Below are 27255 nucleotides of genomic sequence, written 5' to 3' on the forward strand. Positions count from 1 at the left end.
TGCAATTAAACACCGAGTGAGTATGTTGCTGTTTTCCCCAGAGGTTTGATTGTCTACTGGAGCCTTGTGTATGTATCCTGAGAAAGCTGGTGTACGCTGATCCATCTCTGAGGCACAGCCTGGCACAGCGGCAGCTCCTGCTCCTCACACTGCTCAGGGGTACATTCACAAGACAACTCATTAAATAACAGCTACACACATTGTGTCGAGTAGCTCGGGGCCATATTCTCAAGTCATCCACTGATGCATAGCTTTTAACCATGCTGTCACACTGTAGTAAGTAGCATATTAGTATGATGCAACTTGTTGCCACAGAGCTCGGCTCGGCAGCAGTGCACTTTTAACAGCTTAGTCTTAATAGTAGTTGGTAATATATACAGCAGCTCTAATATTTGTTGCATAAATTTGAGCTAAAATGTAACTTGGTTTATAAATTAAAAGACATTTAATTCAAGTGATTTTATGTATATTTGCGTAATGGTTTTAGTCAGGTCTAGACAGAAAATAGAGCTTTATTGAAATTTATTCATGCAAAAGATATGCAGTGTTTTAAACATAACCACATTTTAAATTCAGTGGAGTCTTACATTTAATAAGAAAAGTGTTTGCAAGTTTATTTTTGCAAATAAATTCTTGCAATATAAACTACTACTTCACTATTACTTCTGTAATCTTCTTATGGACTCAAGTGATAAAGTTCTGGATGTCATTGTTATGTAAATTGCCTATTTTGGTCTTCATTATAGCATCGTTCATATTGAAGGAGAACAAAAGCGATGGAAGTGAGATTGCTGTTCTGATGAGTTTACTGCTATTTGATGAGATCGCCAGCACTGACTTATGGTGAGCATAATTTTCCTCTCTTTAAATTTCCATTTGTGCATGCGTTAATGTTCATCCTTTTAATACTGCAGTGCTCTTTTTCTGTCATCAGGTCTGACACGTCCACCACAGAAGTGAGCGTCACACCATTCTCCCTGCCATTGGCAGTAACACGCAGGTAAGACCTTCATAAACTTCTGGAGGTCAGCAGCAGTGTTAAATATTGCCTTGTGCTTCGTTGCCACTTTTTTTACTTCCCTGTCATTAAAACACTTGACAGACAATATTCACAGTTTTGTTTTTAATCTTTCTTCAAGGTACAACGTTCCATTTCAGGCAGCAACTCATCATGCTGTTAGTCCGTACCGCTGCGTACTGGTGCCTTCGTCTGACCTCCAAACTCTTAACCCTGCCCGCCAAGCCCTACAGGTGGCCTGGAACACTGCGTGGCATTCTGGGATAGATAACCTCCTTCAGGAGCTTTGTGGCATTGCTAGAGATGTCAGCGAGTAAGCTCCTTCATATTTCCAACTGTATATGTGCAAATGTTAGGTGTGGCCATTGTACTAATGCGTTTCATGTGTGTTCTTTTTTTGTGTTTAAAAATTAGGATTAAATTAGAGATTGGACACCATGGTAGATGAATGTTTCTGTGTCAAGCAAAGTAGTCTAGTAGACTGCCAAAGAAACTTACCTGAGCAATAATTCTGTGACAGGATTTTTTTTTTTCTTTTTTGAGAAAAGGCTTTGAGTTATAGATATCACTCTTTTAAAACATTCCCTGTTGTAGAGCATTGCGGTGAAGTTTTAGATTCAGCCTTGCCATCTTGTGTTTCATCTGTCTTCATTTACTTCTAATGTGACCTAATTCAAACAAATGAGAGTGTCTCTCCCAAATTCAGCCAGCTTGATTACAGCACAGATGTTTGAAGCACACCATGGATGGATTAGTCCATCTTAAACTGAATTTCACACAATGCTGTGACTGGGGAAAACAGCACTTGTTTAAGATTGATTAGTCAATAAAATAGACGGGTGTCTTCTTTGTACTTAGTGTTTATGTGAAGTATAGCTATGTATCAAAGCGATCAGCTTCAGATATTGTTGTTTTTTTGTTACCACACTCGAAAAAAACATGGCTACCTCTGCTTTAATCAGTTGTAAGAAATTCTCAAAACTTCTGATGAATCATAAATGTCTCATCCCACTAGACTGGTGATCAAATATGACTGTTAATGCAGTCATTAGTGATTCTGAGGCTGCTGCTTAAGCAATAAACTTGCCAGCTCATCAGTAGTCATGCGCTTTAATTTGGAATATATACATTTTTAAACCATTAACATTGTATTCCCCTTAGATTCCATCCCGACTTAAAGCTGTCAGAAACACAAGTTTTGTGGCTGAAGGCAGTGCACCTTCCCACTGCGCTGCAGGATTGTATCCAGGCCATCGTCACCGCATCAGGGCACAGTTCTGTGGCCTCTGCTCTCTCCAGGCTCAGCATCTACCTGTTGATTGACAGGCTGGCATTCCCACACATTCCCACCTACAGATGCAGGGAGACCCTTCACTCCCTCAGCTGGCAGGCTGCAGTGACCAGGTACACTAGATAATTATAATCAAGGATTTATGAACTTTTCTCACACTGTTACCATAACCAGTAAATGTAATCCTGTGTGTAAAATGTAAATAAAGATAGAATTCAAGGATTAAAATTCGGTATAGGCAATATGTCAAATATGGAAAATGAGATGTGAAATGTTTATACTTTTAAAAAATGCACTTTATGTTGTAGCACAGGCAAAAACTGAGCACAGACCTGAACAATATATTCAGGTCTGCGAGCAGCGTACGCTTCCATTCAGACAATGTCTTTTTCAACTTGCTTATTTCAGCAAAACAATGCCAAGTGACATTTGTGAATGCATTATAACAGCATGACTCTGTAGTAAGAGTGCTAATTTGACTTGCCTGCAGCTCAGACTTGTCATCCATTCAACACATTTGGCACATTATGAAACCGAAAATATGACAAAGAAAGCCCTGAAATGTTGGTCTGCTCAAATCCTAAGAATGCAAAAATGGAAAAACATTGTGCTCTCAGAACTACAGCAACTGGTGTCCTCAATTCCTAAACACCTACAGAGTGTTGTTGAAAGAAATGGTGATGCAACACAGATATAAGCTTAGCCGAATGAGTGGGTGACATCCAATTCAAAATAAACATGTATTTTTTCAACATTGTATAAATGTTTTTTGAACTATTCTCCCTTAATTTAGGATCTGAATAAGCTGGAAGCATTGTGTTTATTTATATTTACACAGGTTCTCAGTTTTTTTGGAAATGGGTATTTAGCAAAACTGAGTGAGACATAGACACTCATCTGACACTTTATTAGGTACACGTGTTCATCTGCTTATGAACGCAAATATCTAATCAGCCAATCACATGATGGTAATCCAGTGCATTTAGTCACAGAGATATGGCTGAAGTGTTCATGTTGCTGGTGGTGTAATAGTGTAAAGCATATCTTTTTTTCTTGGCACACTATGGATCACTTAGTACCAGCTGAGCATAATTTAAACACCACAGCCTACCTGAGGGTCATTGCTGGTGAGGCCAACAAATCTGCAGTAGCTGTGTAATGGTAGCATGTCAGTATGGACCGAAATCTCTGAGGAATGGTTCCAGCACCTTGATAAATTTGTGCCACGAAGAAGGAGAATTAAAGTAGGTCTGAAGACAAAAGGAGGACGCAACAAGGTACTAAAAAGTGATGAATGAAATGTAATACTTCAGTAACAATGAAGACATTTTGGAATAAGTCTCCATAAACACAAACTCACATATGTCAGTTATTTCTCTGATCTGATCAGTGTTATTCAATCAATGTTATTATCCTTCTCAACCATGGTTTTTCTTCTAATGTTGTCTCTTTCTCCTCCTCTTCCTCCCTGCAGGTTTCTCCAGGTGCGCCCAGCCTGTGTTGAGGATGAAAGGTTGCTGGTGGGCATCATTGCATTTTTGAATGCCTACTTCACGCAGATTCACACTGAATTTGCGGCCGACTCAGAGGACGAGGACCTGCGCTGGATACTGGAGCTACTTCTCAACCAGGTACACATCATGACATGTGTGAAAGAAAAACCTCACTTTAAAAAAAAAAATCATTATAGTTTCATTTCATTTAACAGGAGCTATGCTGTTTAGCATGGTTCAAACACAGACAGCTACAGAGTTTGTAGTGATTACTGTTTACTTAGCCTGGCAGGGCGAAGGACACTGTCTCAGCTGAACTCTGGACACGCACACACGTACACATACAGACATATATGCACATGCTGATGTACACTCCCCCCCCCTCCTCCTCCAAACGCCTTCGACACTTATTCCCTTCCGATGCTGACGGTGGATCAAGGAGACCAGCGCATAGGCTGCAGGCCCGGATGTACTGTCTACATTGGCTGTCTCTCATCCTTTACCCATCCCTGAGCTTGTTGTGTGTTTCTCTGGTGTATTAAGAGTGGAGCTCAGTCTGGGGGGAGTTTTTTTTTTTTCTCCTTATCTTTCCTCATGTGGTGCATTTGCCATTGTTATACCTCTCTGACCTGTCTTCCCCATGTGATGTTTTTGTGTAATGTATGTATGGTCGGAGGGTAAGATGGCACCGCCATTGCGTGCAGTATGTCGGCAGCCTTAACATGAAATTTCCCCTTGTGGGACTAATAAAGGTATCTTATCTTATCTTACTAATGTCCAGCCATTTTACTTTAGTTAGTTCCTAGTTTTTTGGCACAGCGTGTACACATTATTTTAGTTATGGATTCATTGAGCACTCTAGTTTCCCATTAAACTAGTGGCCATCTTATCCATACATACCTTACTCATCTTATTTATGTGTCACACCATAGCTCACCTTGTTAGTACCATTAAAATATGTGTGTATGTGTTTCCATTAGCTGGTAATCTGGTTAGAAGCAGAAAGCTATAAATATGCAATCAAAGCATGGATAAATCACTCACACACAAACACACACACCGTCGCACAACCATATTACTTTTTCATAACTGAAAATGGTTTCGTAGCTTTCTACCTCAGGCCTGTGGCAGAGATTATTTCCTTATTTCCTTAAAACAAAGTCACATTCATAGTTTTTTTTAATTTTTTTATACCTTAACAGAAAAATCATCTCACTTTTTCAGTGCTGCTTTTAGGATTTAATCAGTTTCACCTTGGCTTTCTCATTAATGTGTGTGTAAACAATAATTCCTCCCCTGGCAGCTAACGAAGACTCACACTGAATGCCTGGCAGGGGTGAGCAGTGCTGCTCTGACTTTTTCTGTAATTACTGAGCTGTTTCAGGAACATCTGTCACTTCATAGACTTGGATTAACTACCCACTCTGTGTGCACTGCTCAGTATGAAATTCTGCTGTTTGGCATTGCAGAGGCAGGTTTTTTAGGGAGAGAAGGAGGTGGTTGCTTGCATACACTTCTCGCCCTTCTCTCCATAATACTCCATAAGTCAGTTTTTCTTTTCTCCCTTCAGTTTAAAACCTCTATAACTAAAGTAAATACACTCAACACTACTAGCTAGGAATGCACAAATTATGGGGGTGAATTTAAAATAATTACGTACAATTCAACAGTATCCGTATCTTCCAGGATGCTGTGTCTCTGCTGAATTTGCTGCTTGGTGTGGAGAACCAGACCTCAACTCAGAGCACAGGGGAGCATCAAGAAGTGAAGAACCATGTGAGCCAAAGACTGCAGAGAGAGCTCACCCACTTCTTTAAAACCTTACTCCGCTGCCTATCACACACCACTGACAGGTAGGTTTTCACAGACACACTTGTGGCTTCCTTTGGTGAAGTCACATATGACAGCCAGTGGTTCTTTTTTTTTTTTTTTTTTAGATTAAATAATTTGAACTTTTAAGTAAAACACAACTTTGTAATTACATTGGACAGGTTAGATGTTTTTTTTCCTTTTTACATTATAACGTGATGCGTATCATTGAGATTTATCTGCTTCTAACATATCAAATACTTTTTCTCCACTACAGCTGAGGCATTTTTTGCCTTACCAAAACATTCAGCCATATTTTACACAAAATACCTTTTTGTAGTGCTAGGTATAAATAATTCAGTCTTTATCGCTCTTTTTCTGCCTTTTTTGCCTTTTTCTGTCTGATTTGCTCGCTTCTGTCTTTCTCGTTCTCTCCTTTCCTGTCTGTCCAGGCTATGTTTGGCATTAGCCGGCCCCTTCAAGAGCCAGCTGGCCGTCCGTTTGCTTCAGAGCCTGCGGGTGTCTGATGCACCGCGTTTTTATGGCCTTCCCAGCCTGGAGAGGACACTGCAGGGCATGATCAGCGTGACTGCCCAGCCTGGCTGGAGCTCCCACTGCCCTGACCTGGAGCCCAGCTCCCTTTGCTCCAAGTATCTCAGTGGGTTATTAGAGGTATGTGTTTGTCCATCAGTTTGTATTTGCATGTGGCATGAGTGTCAAGTTCTTTGTCTGCACAGTGTGTGCGCATATGCTCGTGCGCTGCATTGGCAAGTGCCGAAGCTTTTCCCCTCTCATCAGATACGAGAATGCCTACAGAAATGAAGAAAAAGGCAAACAGAGTACTTTCTGTGGAATTAATTAAAATTAAGCAAAAATGTGGTTACGGGACATGAATAACAAAAGGTAAAAAACATTCATTGATTAGACACGCCACACTGTGAAGATGCTGATGAGATTAATCAACCTTGCCTATTCCATCTGTTCAGCTGTTCAACGGTCCATAAAACAATAGCGTAACTCAGTGTAGACCAGCTTGCACAGCAGTCCAGAGCACAGAGGTGTCCACATTTAGTTTTGCTTTGAAATGAAGACCCCCAAGGAACAGACAGCTCTGTTCACACGGGAACAGCCTTTTGTTTGTTATTTGGGGGGCAGCTTTTATTGACATAAATTAACATTTAATGGAGACTGAAGGTTAATTTGCTTTTGCAGTTAGGATTTGTAATGGCAGCTTCGGTCTCTCAGATTCCGATATCGTCCTCTTTCATCGTCGGCTTTTTAACCTTTTCGCCCGCCTCTCACCTGCTATAGATCACCTCGTTGACTCCTCCCCCACCTCCTCCTGGCAAAGTAGAGGCCCAAATCTCAGCAAGCCTTGGGCTCCTCTCTCTCTTCATCTGCTCATATGTGCAACCACACATCCTGATGGCACACCAAAGCAAAAATAATTAGTCTCAGCTGTATTTAATTTTCATTTGGATGCATTGGGCTGCATGACAAGCATACAGTTTGCATTAACACAGAAGCAACTACTCTGTTTGCTCAACTGACTGTGCCTTTGGTGTTCACACTGAAAGTAGGTGTAGCATTGGATAACAACTACATACCAAATATGAACGACCTCTGCACTGTATCTATGTCTTTTTAGATAGATAGATAGTGTCATAATCTTAATTGGCACATAAGGATATAATATTTCCAATATATTCTGTTATCTACCCAGGTGATATCCTCATTTTACGTTGAGTGGGGTGGCAACTCCTTGTCGTTCATGGGGAAAGGTGTTACCAAGAATGCAGTCATCTGCTTGCTTCACTTGTCTCATGAGATGATGTCTGAAAACAAGGACAAGGCAAGTGTCAACATACTGCAGTATACAGCAGAAAACATGCTCTAGAATTGAGATCCTACTGTGTTTATAGTTAGTGAACACTTTTCTGCAAATTATTAAAAGACGTTGGAGTAAAACCGAAGTGTTTTTTTTTTTTCCTGCACTAGGACATGATTCCACAGTGGTCTTTGGGGAATGAAGCAGCTGCCGAGGAAGCCAGTTCCTCTCAGCTGGGTTTAGCATGGTTGATCCCGTTATGGGTGGACCGAGATCAAGAGGTAATGAGCGCCACTTTTATATGCAAACATAACACGAAAACTATGTTTACTGTGTTCGGTTGATTATTTGTTTGTTGGAAATAAATCCTAATATTGTTGGAAGGCGTGTTTATGTCGCTTTAAATGGTACGGAAAATGCATTTGTGGTTTGAGCAGCAGCGTTATGCCCAATAAAAACTTTCCAAACAGCTTATTCTGTTACTGACTCTTAATTGGTGTTGTTTATTGGACAACTATGTAATTTATTGCCAAGTAGCACTGTTACAACAACGAAATAATCAACCAAACACAAATGTCCTTACTTTTTGGGCTATGTTTATTTAGTGTTTATACTTCAATATATGAATTTGCTGTAAGAGAGTAAAGGAGTTGAGTTTACATTTGATTTTTCACCTTCATTTTTTGTAAACCCTGTCTGTTTTTAAAATAAAGCTTTAGATGTTTGGCTTCTGGGGCGGGGGAAGAACCCTGTAACAGTTGCACAAGAGCTCACAGGCATAAAGGAAGTACATGACAGCTAGTCGTACCAAATGCACTGCTCAAAAATGACTTCCCACACAAGTCAGTCTAAGAGGCTCCCTTGACAAAGAAGACTATGTTTTCAGTTTAAATGTCAGTATGATATTATAGTAAAAATAAAAACCACCATGACCAAATTCACATTTATTGCATTAGATGTGTACCATAACATTAACATGTCATGTTTTTGTTTTGTTTTTTCTTTAACAAAGCTTCATCTCAGTGTTCTCTCTTCCTCGTTTCAAACGTGGGTTTATTCTTTCATGTCAGGTGAGATTTGCCAGTTTGAGTTTGGGTGCAGCTCTATCCTCGATGCCCAGCGGGTGCCAGGCTCTGTGTGCCAGCTGTCAGAACATAAGTGGAGGCCTGTGGGGCACATTGCTCAACATCCTCTTGGATCAACAGGAGAGCAGCATGGTCCGCAGAGAGGTACAGTGTTTGAACTGCAACTGTGTTGACTGTTAAAGCCAGAAATATTCTGGGTTATTGATTATTATCACTAATGGTTTAACCTGAGGACTCTTGGGTGAATATATAGAACATGCAGAGATGATTAGTGATAGGTAAACTATGAGTTGCAGAGTATATATGTCTCAGTGGAAGGAAAGCAAATTTCATTTTCACCTAATGAGTGGTCAGAAAATGAGTCTGGACTTGAATGTATTACCAGCCAAATAAAGGCAGATGGCACTGTTGCTGATTTAGTTTAAGTTGACTGTGTGTGTGTGTGTGTGTGTGTGTGTGTGTGTGTGTGTGTGTGTGTGTGTGTGTGTGTGTGTGTCCTTTTTTTTTTTTTTTTTTTTTTTTTTTTTTTTTTTTTTTAAATTGTTTGTGTGTCTAGGCTGCATTTATCCTGCAGAACTTGCTGGTGATGCCTATGCCTGCCAACGCAGAGGAGGCCAAGGACTCCCACTGGCAGGTCGGCAGATCTGCCAGCCAGTTAAAAAGCTTTTATAGACCATGAACTGTTTTCACTTTCTCTCTCATTTGGTTTTTCTCTCTTTATATCCCCTCTCTGTCCCTCCTTTCCATTCCAAACCATCCTCTCCTCTCTAGTTAAGCCCTGCAGGGTTCAGGGGTGTTGCTAGAACTGAAGCTGTACTGAGGGTGCAGGCTTCCAGCACTAAACCCCCCCAAAAATCACATTTAAATCTGTCAAAACATCAAACTAATTCAGCATGCCATTACTCATCAAGGGAGCTGTAAGTCAGAAATTGAAAAAAAAAAAGAAGAAGGTATCGTGTGTTCTTATCTTATAAAAGCAAAGCTTGTTGTTTACTAAATCTGATGCGCACAACATTGCAAAGTACAAAGCAGGCCAAGTGCAAAAAAAAGAAAGCAGAAACGGTTACACTTGCTGCCTAGCTGTGCAGGGGCTATATGAAAAGAAAAGAAAGATCCAAAAACAAAATAAAACTAGGACACAAAATGTCATCCTGTAGCTATGAAGTGACATTTGTAAAATGAATGAAATGTCTTACATCAGTGGCGCAACTTAACGAATGCCCTCAGCCTCTACACTTTGTCCTTTTCTTCAACTCTCTTTGATTTCTTTGTTTTTAATTTGTAAATTTCAATGGGAATCATAATTGCATCATAAAAATATAATGTTTGCATTAAATACTGAAACATCTATTCTCCTGTCGCCCTCTCATCGTCCAGCACCCGTGTGTTCGCGATGAAGTGTCTGGGGTGTCTTTGGTGGGTCTTCCAGCACTGCAGGCTCTGCTCTATCACTGTCAGTATTTCCAGCATGTGGGTCTCTCTGCCTCCAGTTGTTACTGTGGCAGGTACACTTTCTACATCCAGCCTCGTGTTGGCTCTCACTGTGGCCCAAGACTTCAGGAGAGCGCCTCATCGGGTAAGCTAATTCTTTTGATTTTCCTTAATTACTCTCTTCAAGCCTGATAATGTGGATTTGTTCCAGCAGTACACATCCACACTGACTTTCATTATTGATTTTCTTCCCTTTTTCCCCCTACATTTTCTTATAACACTGCTGTAATCTGTATCTGTTGTTTTGTTTATATGCTTGTGTAGATTCTGAGAATTCTCTGTGGCTTTCGGGACGCAACCCACCAGCACCCACAGTCAACTCCAGCAGACCCTCCAGCTCTCTCTCCACCTCTAGCACTGTGGTCAGCGCAGCAATATGCATACCAATAAATGAACCGCTGCATTAAAGTTAAATGGATCCTCACATCTTAATGTTGTCCATTATAGATAAGAGATTCAAGGCCACACTCCCCAAAGGCTCCCTCCCCACTGAGTATGACACAAGATACCCCTGTCAGCAGACTGATGGCTCAAGGTACTGAAATGAGAAATGTCTGTGGATAACAGCCTCAGTAAAACTGTGTGTTTACTTCTTAGTACTGCATAAACCTTTTATTTTTTCCCTTCTGAAACAGCGGCTCTCAATATGGCTACTGATTGTCTTAAACTAAACCAAGTTTTGTGTTTATGTGAGCATCCTAAATACACAGCTGAGAAAGTAGTGCAGCTTTTCTTTGGTTTACTGCTTTTGATTATGTGGTCAGTGGTTGGTAGCCAGAGACAGAGACGTGATTTACAATATGTGAACCCTTTTTCAGGAAGTGTGTCTGTTAGCCCTCTATTGATGTGTCTCGCAGGCCAGAGCGACACAGACACCAGCAACTCTATTACCTCGCAGGACTCCCGACAGGGCGAGCCCTTGGCCGTGGAACCCGTTGTCAAGGTAACGCCTGACCTCCTGACGGCCCACTGCGGCCTGCTGACCAACCTGCTGGCCATCCTGCCAGACTTCACCCTCACTGCCATCCGACATAACCAGCTCCTTCAAGCTCTGGCCAGGTAAGAGGTCACATGCTGAGTCCACATGAACACCAGCTCAACCACCCTTGATGTATTATCATCTTAAGCAAGCATTGATTTAAGTGTTTGCGCTTTTAAGCAAATAATCATTTAAGGGAAAGACTTGTAAAAAAAACAAAAGCAGAAAGTTTTTGTCCTTGTAAACACAAAAACCATAAAATACAGATACAAAAACTACACCTTGCATTCCTGCACCGTTTTTTTTCACCATTTAAATAAAAGTGTGCATATTTGACTACAGAATTTGCGTTAATTGTAGCCTTAATCCCCCTCTAGCTGGTTCCTTGCAAGCACACACTTTCTCCATCATGTTTATTTTCTTCTTCAGTCTGGTGGCTCTTGGCTCCGTTGAAAAGTGTCTGACTGAGCTGAAGACGCCAAACATCCTTCCAGGAGAGAGAGAGGACATCAAACGCCAGGTGAGGATTACTGCGTTAGATGCATCTAAAGAAATTTTTCCAACGTTTTTAACATTTCTATTATTATTATATCTTACCACAAAAAACTGTGGGCTGGTTTGAAAAAACAAAGCAAAACAGTGCATTTGAGTGCAGCACGAGGTTATCTAAGAGCATCTCCAGATTTCAGTGTGGGTGGAATACTAAACAAGCTCATATTCAAAACATACCATTGTTTTGGACATGTTTTTAATCATATGATTTTTTTTTTTTTTTAATTTTAACTGTTCAATAAATATCTGCATTATTTTTCCTTTCTAGTTTGTCACCATACTTCAGTTCCTGTCCAGCTTTTCAAAACTCCTGCAGTCATATGTCACAGTGAGCGAGGAGCCGATTGGACAGATGGACTTCCTGAAGAAGCTGTTGTCTTCTCTGGTGGCTGTGCTCATGCTGGATACTAATGGTTTAGGTTAGAAAATCATATTATATTTAAAGGAAACAATGATTTAGACTGTTTTCCAAAATTTGTATGTATGCCATCATTGGTGACTCCCCCCTCCCCCCCAAAAAACCTAAACAGTTCTTCAAAATCAAGTCCTTTTTGGACATTGGTCCCACTCTTCTTGCAGCATGCCCTGTAGTGCACTCTGTGTGTCTCTTTGTGGCTGTCTTGTGTCAGAAAATTTGTGACTCACCCTTTCCCTCCTCAGACGCAGGTACCCGGGACGTGGTTTGTATGTGCTGGGTAGACGTGTTTATGCTCCTGGCTACTCTGGTGAAGAGGGACGGCTCAGCAGCGCACCCATCTGTCTGTGCTGCGCTGGGGAGACACTGGCGAGCGTTTGCAGGTACGCAGGTTGCTCGGCTCAGTATGCGAGCAAAACTAGGGGGGTAGAGTAATGTAATAACTGCAATTTGGACTACAGAATTTTATATTGTAATATTGATCACTTCTCATATTGCACAATTATATACTATTGTGAAATTATGTATTCCATTTGATTTAAACAGCCCACTGAGGTTTAAGACACAAGCTCTTGCTTGATGAAATGCGGTCTTACATCATAAAAGACTGATAACCGTGATTAGGTGTAATTATGTTGATTGCAGTAACTGACTAAATAATCAGGATTAGCATTTTAGGTGTAATTGTGCAGCCTTAAATCTGATGCAGAAAAAAATCAATTCTGTCTTTTTAACATGCTTTTTGCATCATTACTATTTGTATTAACTTTCCTGAACAGATGCTACGATACGATAATTGCATCCTGTCCTCATACTACCCCTACTTGTCTTCTTGTGTGATTAATGGCGCAGCAGGGAAGTCTGATGAGTCCAGTGAAATAATGCTGAGCCTTTGTGCGTGTAGTTTTGAGTTTACATGTTCACGATATCTTGGTGCCATTCAAATAATTAGTGTGCTTACTTCTCGCACCTACTACCTCATTCATGAAAAAATATTTAGCTATCACAGGGTTGCAGTTTTTTACTCTCATTTTCCCCGTGTGTCTACAGGAACGTTATCGGTGTGCGTAAATGAGAGGTTTGCGCAGCCTCTCCTTCACACGGTGGCTCTGCAGTTTCTCTGTACAGTTTTCACAGAGGAAACAAAGAGCCGCAGTCAAGAGGTCACAACCTCTAACTCAAAGTATGTCAGATCTCTCTCAGATGTCCTGAATAGTCCCTCAGCCAGCGAGCTGTGTGAGCTCTTATTACAGGTATGATGGGTTGATGGTCTCTAAAGTAATCAGCTGTGTTGTTAGCTAGCTTTGTGTTCACTAGGAATTATTTTGGAACAAAAAATCGAGTTACATGCTTTTGGTCAATGTTATGTAAAAAAGTTTGAATTTGAAAGTGTGTTACTGTGCGGCGCAATCACTGTCCTGCTTCAACTTCTGCTGCCAGAGCTTTGAGAAGAGGACCACTCAGGACCCTTTAAAGAAGCTTACAGCTAGAGCTCTGATGACACTGCTAGCCTGCAGCCCCACAGCTCAAAACTATGCAGTTAAAGGTAATCCCCCAAACGTCAGGCTGGAGTTAGATTATCACCTGTCATTTACTCTGGTTTCTTTATGTTCATCTATCTTTTTAAACCGTGTCCCTAAAAGTTCATCTTTGAAGCAAACCTGTTTTTGAGCGATTTTTGTGATTGTGTTAAAAAGTGCTTGAATAACAGTAGAAACGTGGTATCTTGGTGATAGTTTAACCGAGTGTGAACCTCGGATTGTCTTGTGTTCTAGCTGGTTTAATTGACACCTGTGTGGAGCAGCTGAAGCAAACTCATACCCAGCTCCACTTGGAGTCAGTCCGGCCCAGCAAGGCTTCCCACCGCAAAAAGGTGAGCACAGACTGGCTGGAAATTTCCAATCTCAGCATTTCTTTTCCCTTTGGATAGAATAACAAACTGAATTGAACACGAATGAGTTTTTGGGTAAATGTTATGAATATGGGTTGTACTTGTCAGCAGAAAGTCTGCTTACTGTTCTTATAAGCTTTTAATGACTGCGGTAAAGAGTGTTTTTAAATTTGGAAAATGAAGCCTATTGGACTTTATTATTTTTGTTTTCCCATATTATCAGGAAGAGGGCTATTTGAAGGAAGTCAAGCTGACTGTGGAGATCCTGCGGAGTGCTCTTTATTGCAATGATGAATGCAAAGTAAGCCTCTGTGCCTACCTTTTAATTCCCCACTGCTAATTGGTTTTTAATGCAACCCCAGAGTACCGGCGCTGTTCTGTGAATGAAATTTGCCTAAATGCACACGGCTCAGCTAACATCTCAGCAAGTTTAGCTTCTCGCACCCTATAATGTCATTACTTATGAGGCTTTTTAGCTGGTTTTCATTTTCGAAGTGGCCTTTCAGTCACTGTCGGTTAGCTCAGACTAAAAAGCCATGAAGGCTCCACTGCAGTGTTTACCCTGCCATCAGTCTCCGCCTTGTGTGCGTTTCCTGCACGCTTAGGAAAATATTGAGGCATTTTAAGTTGATTACTGTCATCTTTGTTGGAGCTGTTGTATAAATCATGCGCGTGTGTGTAAAATCTGTTTGCGTTTGTAGGTGGTTGCCACAGATGCTCACCTAACACAGGCGCTCAATGCCCTTTGGCCTTGGCTCCTATTGGACGACGCAACTATGGAGGCGGTTCTGGAGCTTCTGTGCGTTTACACGGCCAACTGCACAACAGGTCTGCATGTTTGTGTGTTTATGTTTGCCTCTGTGTGTGTGTGTGTATGCTTGTGTGTTTGTGTAGGCATTGTGCCTGGCCCGTGCCTGCCCATCGCCTCTGTCTGTAGTTGGCAATCTGACTGAGTCATACACACTTTGCACTGAGAGTCCCATTGTTCTCTCTAATAACCACAGAGCTGCATTGCATCTCAACTGTATAAGACCCAGTGCCTTCTTGCTTGCCACTCACAATAGGCACAGTGTGGCATCCAGAGTTCAGGCTGCACAGCTGTCTCGCTGTATGCAGAGCAGCCAGTTTTAGAGTATGATGTGGGGAGGAACAGAGCATCTCTGTGCTGCTCGAGGTACCAGTATTCCATCATGCAAATGTAAGAACCATGTATGTGGAAACCAAAAAGACGTGCAAGAAAAAGAGAAAAAAAAACCTTTTTGAGTGGAAAAATTGAAAGATTTATAGGAAGGAAACGGTTGGGAAAATGTACTTTGATAAACAGCCTGTGGTACCTTTGATGTGTTTGTGTGCATGCATGCGTGTGCGACTGGCTTAGAAATCAGTTTCATCATTGGTGGTGTGTGTGTGTGGAGGGGGGGGCGTTGTGTGCAACACTTATGAAGGTTTCTAAAATTGTGTGCATCTGTGCGTGCGTGCGTATGCATATCTCTATTTGATTGGCATCAGTTCCTCAGTGGGTGCGTGTGCACGCTCTGATCTAAACTCCCTCGCTTTAGACCCCCCATAAGCTCAAGCTGTGAAGCACCAGAAAGCAGTGAAGTCGGGCACAGTATTTCCCTAAAGGTTAACTGAACAGCAGGTTGTGTTCAGCCTGCATGCAGCCAGGCTCAGTATTACACCATACACCCTCAGGCTACCACTCGGTCTCCCGAGACCGCTACATTTCTGCTGAACCTTTCATCTCCAGTCTACCTCCTTCATCCAAAGCTTTGTTAACGCTGCTAGTTCGAGTCAGATTGTTGTTTTCATCTGTGCCACACATATTTTCCACAGATATTTTTGGAGCAGCCCAAAACTTGCTCCCTCAGACACACAGAAAGTAAAACAAATGAAAATCTTTTTTTTTTCTCCACTTACATGTAGGGATCTCTCCTTTTGAAGTATATGTTGCATGGCTGCAAAATAATTAATCGGCAGCTGACTCGTATCAGAGAAACGGTTACTTATTAAAGCAGATCCCCCTTGTCAGTTTTATGACACACCAGGTTTCTTGACAGGTATTGAGATAACCGCAGGCTAAGATCAGCATATGCCTGTTTCCAATCCAGGATTAGCAAAACCATCAAGCTGTCATTTTCTCCAACAAGAAATGTCAGTCAGTTTCAGGCTGCCTCGTGAATTCTCTTCAACTTAAGCTTGTTAATTTCTGTATTTTGTGTGTAATGTACATCCATGCCAATTAGTCATGTCAGTTATGCTGATGTGAATGTGCCTTCTTAGTAGAATTGTAGCTACATGATTTACTTCCCACCCAGAGTCAAACGAGCCTAATTGTCATCACTCGAGTATTTCCGTGGTGACTGAATATTAAATAAATGAAGTGCTTTTCAAAAGTGTTTCTGAAACTCTCCGATTTCACCTGTGAAAGGCTTAAAGTTACTTCAGGACTCTTTTTTTTCATCATATTTTGTTTTTCCTGGCTCTTAACTTGTGCCTGTCAGCACTTCTTCCTTCACATATATGTTATGTTCTGTATTGGTGCACAAGTTCCACTTGTCTCCATCATTTTGGTCATTTAGCTAGACTGTCTTTACACCAAAGTAAGCTCTCCATGCAGCCGCGTGGAGATGTTTAGGTGTGGTGGGCAGACAGCCGTGCAAGACAAGGCCTGTTTATGCAGCTACTAGTGCTGCTGTCTGGCGAGCTAGCCAGCATTAAGGTAAACAAAAAAAAAAACCCAGAGAGTACTTCCAACAACAAGAAAAAATTGGTTTCACTGTATGTGTGTTTGACTTTTTTTAATGCTGAAATTGGCGAGAGAAGTTGTGATTCCAGTCCAGACACAAGATTTCAGTGTAGTACAGGCATGTGATTTTATGTGTATTTGATTTTGTGCGTGTGTGATGTAGATCCAGACATCCACAAAGGGCAAAATAATGTTTTATTTTAATGTTCTTATAAATATAAATGAATATAAGCAGATTAATAAAGCCATTTTCCTTTTTCTGTTCCCAGCATGCAGTTCTCTTTGTGGCAGTGGCCCTGGCCTTGTACCAGGATCTAAAAGCTCCTCCACTAGCTCACTGATGCACTCTGTCATGAAGCTGGCTTCAGCGCTTGCCCCAGATAACAGCATCATCCAGAATCTGGCTTTCTCCCTCTTGGCTAACCTAGTCATGTCCCGTGACTGCAGATGTCTCCTGCAGAAGGTAAGAGACATTATGTACATAGAATTAGTGGGCAAGACAAGTAGCAGATTAAAATGAAAAAGGTTAAAAAATGATGTTAGGAAATCTCGCTCTTGCCCTCTCTAAAACTCTTTCACTGTTGTCATGACTGAAACTTTAATCTCTGTTCACTCTTGTTTCATTTCTGTGATTCTCAGAATAACTTCCTTCAAGCCTTCTTGTCAGTACCGGTGCCCAAGGCTGCTGGTGTTAAAGCCACGTCTGTAAGTAGTGGTTGGAGCCTTCTGGGCCTATGGCTGAGACTGCTGGCCAGTCTCTCATTCACAGAGGACGGCCAGCAGAGTATCCTCAGGCTGACCGGAGCGCTGGAACTGCTGGCAGACTTGGCACCACATCGACGGCACGCGCTGCTCACCCTTCAGAACCTCTGCTTCTGCCCTGCCAACAAGTCACACATCATTGCCAATGGTATGGAAGTTAAGCAAGGATTACATTTAGGAATCGCACTCAGGGATATGAAAAAAAGAAATAAAAGATCAAAAGGGGAAGTTCAGTAAGCAGATTTGTCAGCATTGTGTGTCCACAATGCAAGTCAGTGATTAGGAAAAAATTCAGTGCAGCTAAATGTTCCCTGCTGAGTCACTTTGTTCACTCTTCGTAAAAGTCATCAACCACAGAGGGACTTGTGGTGCACCTAAGGTATGTGCTTTCTGGTGGTAGCCCATTTGCATCAGTAAGCCATCTTAGATCAGTTTCTCTTACTTCTGTGCTACCATCATAAAGTTCTTTAACTGCAACTATAAAATGCAAAACAAAACATTCCCGATTTTCAGTTTACCCAGAGTTACCCTTTCCAGGTCATCTTCTTATGAACTTGTGGATCTCTTGTAGTGGTCTAATGTTTTTAAGTTGCTCTGTCCAGGTCTCATTATTTGCACTTCTGTGCATGAACCTCAAACTTGTAAAAGAGTGATCATTAAATTTAAATCAGATTTTCCTTTTTAAACAAACCTATCTGTAGAGTTGCAAAAGCTTAATGGGCCCACACGTTACAGTGGGGCAAAAAAGTATTTAGTCAGCCACCGATTGTGCAAGTTCCCCCACTTAAAATGATGACAGAGGTCAGTAATTTGCACCAGAGGTACACTTCAACTGTGAGAGACAGAATGTGAAAAAAAAATCCATGAATCCACATGGTAGGATTTGTAAAGAATTTATTCGTAAATTAGGGTGGAAAATAAGTATTTGGTCACCTCAAACAAGGAAAATCTCTGGCTCTCACAGACCTGTAACGTCTTCTGTAAGAAGCTTTTCTGTCCCCCACTCGTTACCTGTATGAATGGCACCTGTTTGAACTCATCATCTGTATAAAAGACACCTGTCCACAGCCTCAAACAGTCAGACTCCAAACTCCACCATGGCCAAGACCAAAGAGCTTTCGAAGGACACCAGGAAAAGTATTGTAGACCTGCATCAGACTGGGAAGAGTGAATCTACAATAGGCAAGCAGCTTGGTGTGAAAAAATCAACTGTGGGAGCAATCATCAGAAAATGGAAGACATACAAGACCACTGATAATCTCCCTCGATCTGGGGCTCCACGCAAGATCTCATCCCGTGGGGTCAAAATGATCATGAGAACGGTGAGCAAAGATCCCAGAACCACACGGGGGGACCTGGTGAATGACCTGCAGAGAGCTGGGACCAAAGTAACAAAGGTCACCATCAGTAACACACTACAACGGCAGGGAATCAAATCCCGCAGTGCCAGACGTGTTCCGCTGCTGAAGCCAGTGCATGTCCAGGCCCGTCTGAAGTTTGCCAGAGAGCACATGGATGATACAGCAGAGGATTGGGAGAATGTCATGTGGTCAGATGAAACCAAAGTAGAACTTTTTGGTATAAACTCAACTCGTCGTGTTTGGAGGAAGAAGAATACTGAGTTGCATCCCAAGAACACCATACCTACTGTGAAGCATGGGGGTGGAAACATCATGCTATGGGGCTGTTTTTCTGCCAAGGGGACAGGACGACTGATCCGTGTTAAGGACAGAATGAATGGGGCCATGTATCGTGAGATTTTGAGCCAAAACCTCCTTCCATCAGTGAGAACTTTGAAGATGAAACGAGGCTGGGTCTTCCAACATGACAATGATCCAAAACACACCGCCCGGGCAACAAAGGAGTGGCTCCGTAAGAAGCATTTGAAAGTCCTGGAGTGGCCTAGCCAGTCTCCAGACCTCAACCCCATAGAAAATCTGTGGCGGGAGTTGAAAGTCCGTGTTGCTCGGCGACAGCCCCAAAACATCACTGCTCTCGAGAAGATCTGCATGGAGGAATGGGCCAAAATACCAGCTACTGTGTGTGCAAACCTGGTAAAGACCTATAGTAAACGTTTGACCTCTGTTATTGCCAACAAAGGTTATGTTACAAAGTATTGAGTTGTATTTTTGTTATTGACCAAATACTTATTTTCCACCCTGATTTACGAATAAATTCTTTACAAATCCTACCATGTGGATTCATGGATTTTTTTTTCACATTCTGTCTCTCACAGTTGAAGTGTACCTCTGGTGCAAATTACTGACCTCTGTCATCATTTTAAGTGGGGGAACTTGCACAATCGGTGGCTGACTAAATACTTTTTTGCCCCACTGTAGTTGCTTAGGCTTCACTGACTCAGATTGTAAGAAGGGAAAATAAAACATACCACTTACCATTGCTTTGTTTTAAAAGTTTGCAACATATCAAATGTACTGAAAATGAACAGTCTGGTCTTTATTTAATACTCTCACGGTGTTTATTTGCTTAGTTTTACATCATGTGCAAAAAAATAATCAAAACAAAACAGACTCGTGTGTGCCAAACTTTGGCACGCTTGGACTGGGATATATTGTCAGGACTGCTAAACTGAAACCAAACAGAAAGTGACATTTGAAAGTACACACAGTATGAATAGTATCGTATATACTAGGTGTAGTGCACATATTATATTACTGTGATGCAGAGCTTCTGAATTGAGAATGGAGACTTGAGTGGTATCAGTAACAGCTTTGAGAATTTAAGCTACCAAAAATATATTAAGCCCTTTTAAGTTTATGTTTGGAAATGTGGGCTGAATACAACAGAGATCTGACTATCAGTGATTCTACAACACAGAGATGAAAGCGAAGGAAGTCTGTGAGAATGAAAGACCGATCGTGTCCCCCATGCAGTGCACGCTGCAGGTGGGAGTTGTGGGACCAGGTGCAAAAACTATGTGACCGTATATCTGGTTTCCTGTGGAAAGATCATGTTTCCTGTGTTTTGCATACAGCAAGATTTCCATCAATCACAATAGAGAAAATGAGCAAAAAAAAAATCTCATTGCTTGGTCGAAAATCAGCAAGATTAAATAAGTTACGGACTTATGACTAATGTTGCTGCGAGATATGCCACTCAGATAATAGCAGAGGAGGAAAAAAACGTTTCTCCTTTGTTCACTTCACTGCACATGAAATAAACTCTTTTCCTGTTAAGTTAAAGTTAATTTCAGGGTCTAGACTAGCTTACAACAGCCTTCGTTTAATAGAAAATATGTGCTATTAAAATTACTGAGCAGAGGCTACTGAGACTTTCAAGGAAACTTTGATTGCAATAATGCTGTGGGACCTGTACTGTAAAAGCAGATGATGCACAGCCAGTAATCCGGTGATTAATATGTTCTCGCTATGTTACTCTCCTCTAAGTTTCAGTGAGTTGTGGTTGAAGTGGGGAAAAAAAAGTCTGTCAGGTTTTCCAGATGTGTTTTGAATACAACAAGGCTGAATTCAATGACCGAACCAGGCGCCTGCTCTCTGCATGCTCCAGGTTTGGGTCCAGAACTTGTTGCCTTTATGTCTTCTTCATCTTTGTTTGAGCACGTTGTCTTTTTGGAATCTTGATTCAAAGTCAGTTGGAAAATAAGCAGACCAACCTTACAAAGCTTAGAGTACCATTTCCACAGCTCTGTTCAGAGTTCCCACATTAGATCAGTCCAGATGTGCCGGGTGGAAAAATCAGATGGCACGATTGCGCTCATTGTAAACACTTGATCAGCTTCATGTTGTTTACCCTGTAAAACTTTAGAAAACAATTATCCTGAACTTTTCTTGACTTCGTGATTAATCTGTTTACATTAAGAAAACAGCAAGTTTTTCCCCAGGTATCTGAAACCTCTGTCGGTTTGGGACTTTCCACAGCGTTGGTAGTTGAATCGGGTAAAAATGATGAGCACTTTATTAAACATAGTAATTGTTTATGTATGTCATAACTATTTGTATTATTATTTATTTCTTTTCAACCCCCTACAGTGACTTCATTAGAGTCCTATACAGTGAATCAAAGTCTTTATGTTTATATACTGATTCAAACGTCCACCACCTCTTATCTTTTGGTGGATCTCCTTTGCTGGTACGGATGTCATATAGAATAAGTTCCAGCTGTTGCACGCCTGGAGACGAGTGTGAGTGGAGCGAATTTTCCATTGTAGAACAAGGTTGTTGTTTTTTTTCTCCATTTTATAGCGTGTTGCTTACAGCTGTGTTTTTCTGGGCTCTCTTTTAGCTGGAGCTCGTTGAGGTCTTTTCTTCATTTTTATGGCACTGAAGAGACTTCCTGCATCTAGCATGTGTCCAAAAAAAGTCATTTTCAAGTCTTATTGAGTTGCGAGTCCCCCATAACGATCTGCGCGTCTTTATTTCTTTCAGACAAAGCCATGAAGGTGCTGCTATCCTGCCTCGAAAGTAAAGTGATGGAGACCCGCTGTATGGGAGCTTCTGCAATTTGGGCATTGCTCCATAACAATCAGAGGGTACAAACACACACACATCCTAGTACTAAAACTTTTATTTTAGTGCTTTTATGGCTGGTATTTGAGTTTATGGCTGATCCGTGGCAAATGAAATCCTCTGCCTGCTTGATTGTCTGCCTGTAAGAGAGATTTGCCTCACTGTTCTCTCACTTTCATCCAAGATGATCAATGTTTTTTAATCTCCTGATTATGAAAAAAACAAACTACTATCCTCTTTATAATCTGTTCCTCATTTTCTCTCAAAGGCCAAGACTGCTTTGAAGTGTCCTTCTGTTAGATTGAGAATTGAGAAGGCTCATACCATCGCAAAGAAGGGTAGGCATGAATTTTGTTTCGTATTAGGGTCTGTCTCTGTACCAAATTTGTACATTTGAAGGTTTTCCACATTCCACTGTTTGTGCTTACTTCTTATTTATTTATTTGTAAAATGCAGATGCAGACAGCAACCAGGAACACATGAACACCTACCTACTGGAGTGCCTTGAAAACATTTCTCAGCTGCTAAATACTTGAACGGTGTTTGTTTTTTATGGATTTTTGTACCACGTTTCCATCTGTAAAATGTGAATTATATTAAAAAAATCTTAGCTTGTCGTGTTTGGTCTGATTCCAGTTGATACATTTTCATTTTGAGACCACTGGTGTTTTCAGTTCACCGTTTGTGGTGGTGGCAGTGGTGGTAAGGTGCTTTTCCACACTGTGCCACGTTTGGCTTACTGGTGAAAATCGTCACAAAGTATTCCAGAAACACAGGGAAGAAATCTTTGGTGTTCACAGGAAACTGAGTCAGGGCATGTGTTCCTCTTTCAGTTTCAAGTTTGTAATATGTTATGGATTTTGATTTTTAAATTATACTTAGATATTGCTCTAGAAAAACTTCATCATGAAAGCCACCAAGCAGTATTATGTCACAAGTTTGCCATCCAATCCCAGTCCTGGTGATAAAGTGCTCCTCTGTGTGGAAGGAGTAAACAGTGGGCTATCATGAAGTGCGCCCCAGTAGCTCAAGTGCTTCAAGTGCTAGCAGGAAGTGTAGCCTGGGTGCCTCCACTCGTCTCATCAATGCAGCTTTCATTCTCCCTCTGTGGGGCAAGATGGAAGCTGTACAAAAGGACTGCTGGTACTTCGTGGTACTTATCTTTCTCCCTTTTCTTAAAGGTATGGGTTTTATTTTTTAATTCAAATATATTTCTTTGAATTTGCAGTGTTTGTTTTTTAATTGGAAAAAGTGCTGTAACAAATACTTTTACTAACAATTTTAAAACTGATGGCTTTAAGGCTGTTTTAAAGTAATCTAACAAAATCATTTTCTGATATCTAAATCATTAAAAAACAAACAAAATGTAACTTTTCATTCTTATTTAAAGTCGATAAGCCTGTAATCATAAGTCTTTCTAGACATTATTATTCCAGACTTGGCTCTCCCAAGGGCTTCACTGGATTTGAGACAAATTGTCATTCAGCTCAGATAAAAGGCTTTGAAAAACTTGGAGGCTTGATCACCAGCAATTGTCAGCTGTTTTTATGTGTTCTGGCTTAAATTAGCCTAATTACCATAGGCCGAGGGATGATCTCAGAGTTTTGAATTGCTCTTCAAGTAGAGGGCTCTCATTGTGTATGTGTAAACCCGATAGAGGTTCTCTGCCAGTAAAGGAAAACTATTATAGAATAAACTGTATGAACGTTAGATTTATTCCTTCCTTCTTAAAAATGTGTAATTTTGTAGCTTCATGGCTATTTTGTTATCTGTGTTGTGTCATGACTCATATGTTAACAACAGAAAAAACAATGCCTTTGTCCAGTTGCTGTCCAGCAGAGAGTGCCTGCTACAGTTAGGCTGGAGGAGGGGATGGTTCTGCATTGCTTGTGCCCCTGGGATGGCAACCTCAGCATGGTGTCTTGGACAAAAAGGTCAGAAAAAAATCCAGTGGCTGTTTTCCACCCTGATTTTGGAGTGGTTTTATCACATCGTTTCGATGGGAGAGTGGAGTTCCTGAAGAACGGTCCCATGGATGGCAGTATTTCCATAAAGAACGTTACCCATCAGGATATCGGGCTTTACGAGTGCTCTGTTCAGACCTTCCCTCGGGGACCCTGGACCCGGCACATTCAGGTGGAGGATTTAGGTAAATATGGCAGAAAGCGCATGTTCTGAGCTGTCTAGTATCATTCCCACCTCCCCCGCTTAGTGATTAAAAATGGTGAAATATGAAACCTAGAAAGGTGCCATACTGTAGTTTCCATCACATATTATTAGATTTCTTTCTTTCGCTTACAGATGAGCCACCAGAGGAAGACCCCACAGAGCCCACTCCCACACAGGAGGCCGTTTCAAACGAAAAGCTGCTAGTAGAGCAGAACAGCAACCTGACCATCAGATGTAACTATCAGCATAATGGCACCGTTAACCAGGTCATATTGGAGAGGATGCTGCACGGCCAGTCGTGGACCATTGTTGGAGTGTGCAAGAAGGTGGAGGAAGGCCTGGTGGCGGAGGACTACAGCGACAGGGGCCGGGTCAGCTGTGAGGACAGCCTGGATATGAGTCTGCACTTGACTGACGTGACACAGGAAGACAACGGTTTCTACCGCTGTACTTTTAACACCGATGCAGGACAGCAAACTACCACCGTGCAGCTCACCACTGTGGCTTCAGGTACGAAGCAGGCACCATGAAGTTGAAGACATGCATACATTCAGCTGTGTGTGTGTCTGTGATTGTTTAAATTAGTTGTGAATTGACATTAAGAAGTGGATGGAAGTAAATAAGGCCAGCGATGATAATGAAATTAAAGAAAACAAAGCATGTGATGTCACTCGCACATTCACAGCTGCTCAGTGCGCTGAAGCCACAGAGGTTTGTGGCTAAAAGTCCGAGCTCTGTCACTGCGTATCTGAAAAAGCACTGGTTGCACCATATGTGTGTCATGGAACCAATTGAAAACACTAATCAGACACTGCTGTATAACATAGAATTATTCAGAAAACAAATTTTCACACTGTTTTGTTCCCTGTTTGATTTTTGTTTCTTCTGTTTTTCTCGCTCCTACACATAACCAGGTTGGTTCAGCCTGTCGTTATACATGATGTACATTTACATCGGGGTTGGAGCTGCTGGACTCTGTCTACTTATTGCCATCATCATAGCAGTAATGAGGCACAGGTAAGATATCAGCAAACTAAAGTAAGGGGTGCTCTGTCAATAAACACAGATAAGTACGGAGGGAACACCGATGGTTCAGCTCATAGTGTGATAACGCTGACACACTGATGTTTAGCAGGGAGCATGCTTCCATCTCAAGCTCCATACATGCCTATCAAATGTCACTCTTTAAGTGTTTAAACCTGTGCTCCTTGAAGAAATGTGTTCATAAGAAAATATCATTACTATCTTGGAAATCTTCTGATGCAGCGCAGTTAAGTTTGTTTTTTTTGAACAGTAATGAAAATCCTTTTTGTCTGAAAACCCTGCAGAAAGAGGAACAAGAGAAAGGAGTACAGAGTGAAACTGCATCCATCCCAGAGACAGGTAGGCATCGCCACGTTCATTTTATCTACTCTCCTCTTTACTCTCGACACCTTTAAGGCACTCCCGTACCTTCTCATCAGACTTGCACTTAATTACAAAACCATCACCCTTTACAGCTAATCTCAGCTAATGGCACCGCCCACTCATTTAACTAATACTAATTAACTTCAATGTTAACTGAAAGTGTCTTTGAAGACAAGCAGCTTGTTAAAATGTTATTACAGTATTGATGTGCTGAGTTTGATTATTTGATGTAAATAAATACACAAGCTCTTTAATAATTAGCTGATCTTTTTACACATTTTTGATATAATATGAATGTGTTATTTATTAGCGTGAGCCCATATTGGTGGAAAAAGTAACTACATTTTGCCAAGCTGCTTCACCTCTACTGCCTGTTTTGGTGTAATGGCTTAAAAAGCATTAACATTCACTTCCTCACATCCTCACAGCCAAACTTCTATGAGAACATCCCCATGTGTCCCAGGATAAAGAAGTCCAGACAGATCAGAAACTGTCCCGTTTATGCCAACGTACAGACCGTCCGATCCATGAAAACCACATCGCACCAACGACAGTGTAATAAATAAACACACCCACGAATGCGAGGTACTGGATGATGTCGATCTGTCACAGCTTTGTGTGCGTGCGCCTTCCAGCCTTTCACAAACAAAGCGCATCAAAGTTTATCTGAGAAAAAAAGAAGAAATCCACCTGTGTTGACATGAACAAATAATTTATTTGATATCTTGTAATTATATGTGTGGATCACGCTGACACTGATTAGCATTCACGCCGTGGTTTCAAATGAGCTAACAAGTTGGTGCTTATCTGCGAGTCAGAACGCTGACAGGGGCTGTTTGGGTCCAGCCTTGCTCGCTCTAATTAAATGTAGTATGTACTGCATAATTACTGTTGAGGAAATATTTGTTTTGGCCATAACAGTATTTGACAGTAACAATCACGCAGAAGACAAGACAAAGGGCCGTGTAATCGTTCTTTTTACTTCTCTAACCCCCGAGTAAAACGACTGACAAAAGCCTTTGTAATTGCCCTCCTTTTTACTTTCATCCCTCCTGGTTTCCATTCAGGGATTGACAATGGTGTCTAATCATCTAACGGAAGAGAAAAGCAGTCACTCAGCACTGTACCATCACTTGAGACCGTTACTTACCCCAACGGGCTCTGTGTCTGGGATGGCTGCATTCTAGTTACATCACACTCTGCGCGCAGGAGCTAAGCTCTAATTAGCTAATCCTGTGCTTACTTTGTAGCTGCTCAGACTTTGTGTGCCTGCTGTTTATTGATGAGTGTTTGTTCCTGTCGTTGTTCTCCTGTTGTAAAAATGATTTTATGATAAGCTGTCAAAAGTTTTCCAAGCTGTATTTATTGTTTTGTTTCCAGAGTTTTTCCGAGCTTGCTTTCGTAAATCAATATTTAGGGTTTATGATGCTGTAGCACTGTTAAGCCGTGTGCTGTTTGTGTAATCTAATTCATTTATCTCCATAGAAGTGGAGGCAGTGGCAGAGGCAGTAATGGATATGCGGGCTATTCCGCTAAGAACAAGACAAATGTGGAGCATAAAGGGACAATATAATCAGTTTGTTTTTTGCTTTCAATTCGCTTCCAATTCAAGAATCTGCAGCTGTACTTTCTGGGATGGCACTAAAGATGACGCGAGCGTGACCAACCATACTGAAACTGTTGTGTGTGACTGTAAACGATTTCATGTGGTACGAATAAAACTGTGTCACTGCCTCTGCTTCCTTTTGTTTTCCTGTGTTAGGTGTAGTTGAGTTTGTAGACTAATTGGACAGAATCATCGATGACTGTAGTCGTTTCTAAGAAATCAA

General features: G+C 41.3%; 2 protein-coding genes across 4 annotated transcripts in view; both read left to right on the top strand.

Moving 5' to 3' along the window:
• rttn (rotatin) overlaps positions 1–22466 on the top strand; it is a 37120-nt gene extending 14654 nt beyond the window's left edge. Inside the window, exons 21-49 of the mRNA XM_004546600.3 lie at positions 42–159; positions 747–843; positions 935–1000; positions 1140–1331; positions 2180–2422; positions 3784–3940; positions 5489–5655; positions 6064–6283; positions 7335–7463; positions 7610–7720; positions 8510–8668; positions 9081–9158; positions 9902–10100; positions 10280–10377; positions 10463–10550; positions 10873–11074; positions 11424–11514; positions 11815–11965; positions 12207–12344; positions 13012–13214; positions 13402–13507; positions 13737–13834; positions 14076–14153; positions 14554–14680; positions 16871–17064; positions 17241–17511; positions 21770–21873; positions 22119–22188; positions 22307–22466. Of these exons, the coding sequence (XP_004546657.3) occupies positions 42–159; positions 747–843; positions 935–1000; positions 1140–1331; positions 2180–2422; positions 3784–3940; positions 5489–5655; positions 6064–6283; positions 7335–7463; positions 7610–7720; positions 8510–8668; positions 9081–9158; positions 9902–10100; positions 10280–10377; positions 10463–10550; positions 10873–11074; positions 11424–11514; positions 11815–11965; positions 12207–12344; positions 13012–13214; positions 13402–13507; positions 13737–13834; positions 14076–14153; positions 14554–14680; positions 16871–17064; positions 17241–17511; positions 21770–21873; positions 22119–22188; positions 22307–22386 (4035 nt within the window). The 3' untranslated portion in view covers positions 22387–22466. The remainder of the gene's footprint in view (positions 1–41; positions 160–746; positions 844–934; positions 1001–1139; positions 1332–2179; positions 2423–3783; positions 3941–5488; positions 5656–6063; positions 6284–7334; positions 7464–7609; positions 7721–8509; positions 8669–9080; positions 9159–9901; positions 10101–10279; positions 10378–10462; positions 10551–10872; positions 11075–11423; positions 11515–11814; positions 11966–12206; positions 12345–13011; positions 13215–13401; positions 13508–13736; positions 13835–14075; positions 14154–14553; positions 14681–16870; positions 17065–17240; positions 17512–21769; positions 21874–22118; positions 22189–22306) is intronic.
• Positions 22467–22698: 232 nt separating this feature from the next.
• Positions 22699–27162, top strand: cd226 (CD226 molecule). 3 transcript variants are annotated; one of them, XM_004546603.4, is made up of 6 exons: positions 22699–23031; positions 23676–23999; positions 24152–24529; positions 24934–25036; positions 25348–25402; positions 25855–27162. In XM_004546603.4, exons 1-6 carry the CDS (start codon positions 22968–22970, stop codon positions 25990–25992), a joined length of 1062 nt encoding a protein of 353 aa, XP_004546660.1. In that variant the 5' UTR covers positions 22699–22967; the 3' UTR covers positions 25993–27162. The 3 variants fall into 3 exon arrangements, with proteins under 3 accessions (XP_004546660.1, XP_076744231.1, XP_004546661.1); XM_076888116.1 differs by having other exon boundaries at positions 22701–23031; positions 26915–27162; XM_004546604.3 differs by having other exon boundaries at positions 22702–23031; positions 26912–27162.
• The last annotated feature ends 93 nt before the right edge of the window (positions 27163–27255 follow it).

The sequence above is a fragment of the Maylandia zebra genome, linkage group LG9, assembly GCF_041146795.1.
Source record: "Maylandia zebra isolate NMK-2024a linkage group LG9, Mzebra_GT3a, whole genome shotgun sequence".
In the NCBI taxonomy this organism is placed as follows: Eukaryota; Metazoa; Chordata; class Actinopteri; order Cichliformes; family Cichlidae; genus Maylandia; species Maylandia zebra.

What these genes read in the sequence shown, in the direction of transcription:
- cd226 (XM_004546603.4), top strand. Translation starts at nt 22,968, where the DNA reads ATGGAAGCTGTACAAAAGGACTGCTGGTACTTCGTGGTACTTATCTTT. An exon ending in CATTCAGGTGGAGGATTTAG is followed by an intron (nt 24,000 to 24,151) that starts GTAAATATGGCA and finishes TTTCGCTTACAG; the next exon opens with ATGAGCCACCAGAGGAAGAC. An exon ending in TGCATCCATCCCAGAGACAG is followed by an intron (nt 25,403 to 25,854) that starts GTAGGCATCGCC and finishes ACATCCTCACAG; the next exon opens with CCAAACTTCTATGAGAACAT.